Source organism: Eurypyga helias, unplaced genomic scaffold, assembly GCF_000690775.1.
Source record: "Eurypyga helias isolate BGI_N326 unplaced genomic scaffold, ASM69077v1 scaffold44019, whole genome shotgun sequence".
NCBI lineage: Eukaryota > Metazoa > Chordata > Aves > Eurypygiformes > Eurypygidae > Eurypyga > Eurypyga helias.
In genome coordinates, this window is record NW_010273490.1 from 81,311 (window position 1) to 83,357 (window position 2,047).

The 2,047-nt window shown below is 44.4% G+C and overlaps 1 protein-coding gene across 1 annotated transcript in view; it reads left to right on the forward strand.

Moving 5' to 3' along the window:
- The window catches only part of ADAMTSL1 (ADAMTS-like 1), a gene marked incomplete at both ends in the record, with an annotated part of 76,479 nt that extends 75,192 nt beyond the window's left edge, over nucleotides 1-1,287 (forward strand). Inside the window, one exon of the mRNA XM_010159494.1 lies at nucleotides 1,131-1,287. Coding sequence (XP_010157796.1) covers nucleotides 1,131-1,287 — 157 coding nt within the window. The remainder of the gene's footprint in view (nucleotides 1-1,130) is intronic.
- Nucleotides 1,288-2,047: the final 760 nt, after the last annotated feature.

A 2,047-nucleotide genomic window follows, 5' to 3' on the forward strand; every position in this document is an offset into this window, starting at 1 on the left:
GTGGGGAAGGGTCTGGAGCACAAGTCCTGTGAGGACGGACTGGCTGAGGGAACTGGGCTTGTTTAGCCTGGAGAAGAGGAGGCTGAGAGGAGATATTATCGCTCCCTACAACTACCTGAAAGGAGGTTGCAGAGAGGTGGGTGTTGGTCTCTTCTCCCAAATTAACAAAGAGTTGTCATACATTGGAACAGGCTGCCCAGGGAGGTGGCTGAGTCACCGTCCTTGGAGGTATTGGAGAGGCGTATGGACAAGGTGCTTAGGGACATGGTTTATTAGTGGCAGTTTTAGGTTAATGGTTGGACTTGATGGTATTAAACGTCTTCTCCAACCTAAAATATTATATGATTTGAAGGCTTCTCAGGCCCCCGACGGTGGATAACTTCACAGCTAACCCCACATAGATAGGCACCACAGCAGGGGAACACCTTGACTCACTTGCTCACTGACACCAATATTGGAAGCACACTGAAAAGAGTTTGAGTAGTTTGTTGCAGACAAAGCAAGTATCTTTGTTAGAGATGAACAATGTTACTGCACAACGCTGTTACTATAGACTTCAGAAAAAACAAAACAGGTTATCTGACAGAAAGGAGCTTGTTTATGTCCCTCATCTTCTTACACTAGCCGTAATGAGAAAACTTTCTGGTTATGCTCTGGTCTTCCCAACCCCAGTGTTTCCACTGTAAGTTAAAGAAAACATGCTCAGTGTGTAGAAACAGCTTGCATGTTGCTCTAAACCTCCTGCACTATTAATATGCCTGTAGCCATCCCTCAGGCTTTTTTCCTATGTTTTGGCAAAGGGTGGTGTTTTGGTTGCAGTGCCAGGCAAACGTCTTGCTGCAGCTCCAATTGTACTGGTGTTTATTGATTCAGCTGGTTCTCATGTGTGTCCACATGCCTTTAATGCTGTTCTGCTTCTGCTCTAAGTATTTTTTTTCTTTTTCCAAGACAGCTTTTCCCCTGGAATTCAGTGACACTGTAATGTTGCAAAGAGCAGGTGGCCTCATACTCCAGCATTTTCTCTTACCCACCTGCCCTGTGTAGGTACTTTCATAGAGCATCCCAGGCCATCTGTTCTGTGTGAGTCCAGTGCGCTTGATCTGATGAACTGTGGTGCTTCTTTTGTACAGGAAAGCCACTGATAAAGACATCAAGAGCTACTGTAATCAACACTGAATCGCCTTCAATCGCTGTTGATATTGGAAGCACAGTGAAAACAATCCAGAGAGCAAATGTTACCATTAGCTGCCAGGTTGCAGGTGAGAAATTACTTGGTTTCCCATGCAGGTGCCTTTGGCTATAAATTTTTGCGGGGTTCTTTGCTAAATTGGTGTCTCCAGGTGCAGCTGGGTGAAACTGCAAGTTTTTCCTAGAATTCAGGCAAACTTCATTGCTTCTGTTAATTCTTAGCATAGAAATTGTCCTCCTTTTGTCAATACCAACAAGAAAAGTGTAGTGGCTTAGAAAAATTGGTCTGGGACAATACAACAGGCAGCTCTGTTAGAGGTGCATGGTATAATATGGATACAATAAAACTGCTACCTGATGTGGATGTTTGGTGAGAATATACAAGTGTGGACTGACTCGTTTCCTCATTGATGGGGTTTTTGAAGTCCATTCTGGTTAGTTCCTTCTCTTCTTGCCAAAATCTGTTTTCCCAAATGAAGTGCAAGTTAGCACCCTCTTTTTCTGATTTTTCTTTTTTCATCTTGGGACTACCAGAATTCATAGGAATTCTGGTGAAACAGGTTCTCCCTGAAACTGTTTTCCAGCCAGGGGCTGAATAGCCCTCTGTCTTTCTATGGCAGCTTGCCTCTTTCCAATGGTGACCAAAAAAGGTTGACCTTATCTGCATGATGCAGTCCTATGGCTGTTGGTGGGAATGATGTCGGTATAGGGAGGAGGAGTGGGAGAGCTGTGGAATCTCTGAAGACCCAGAGCCAGACCTTTGATTCATTACACTTTCAGGCATCATATGAGGGGGAACAGGATGGGAAAGGAGCATCTTATAAAATGCAGTCAGCTATGGCTGGAGTGTCAGAATGGA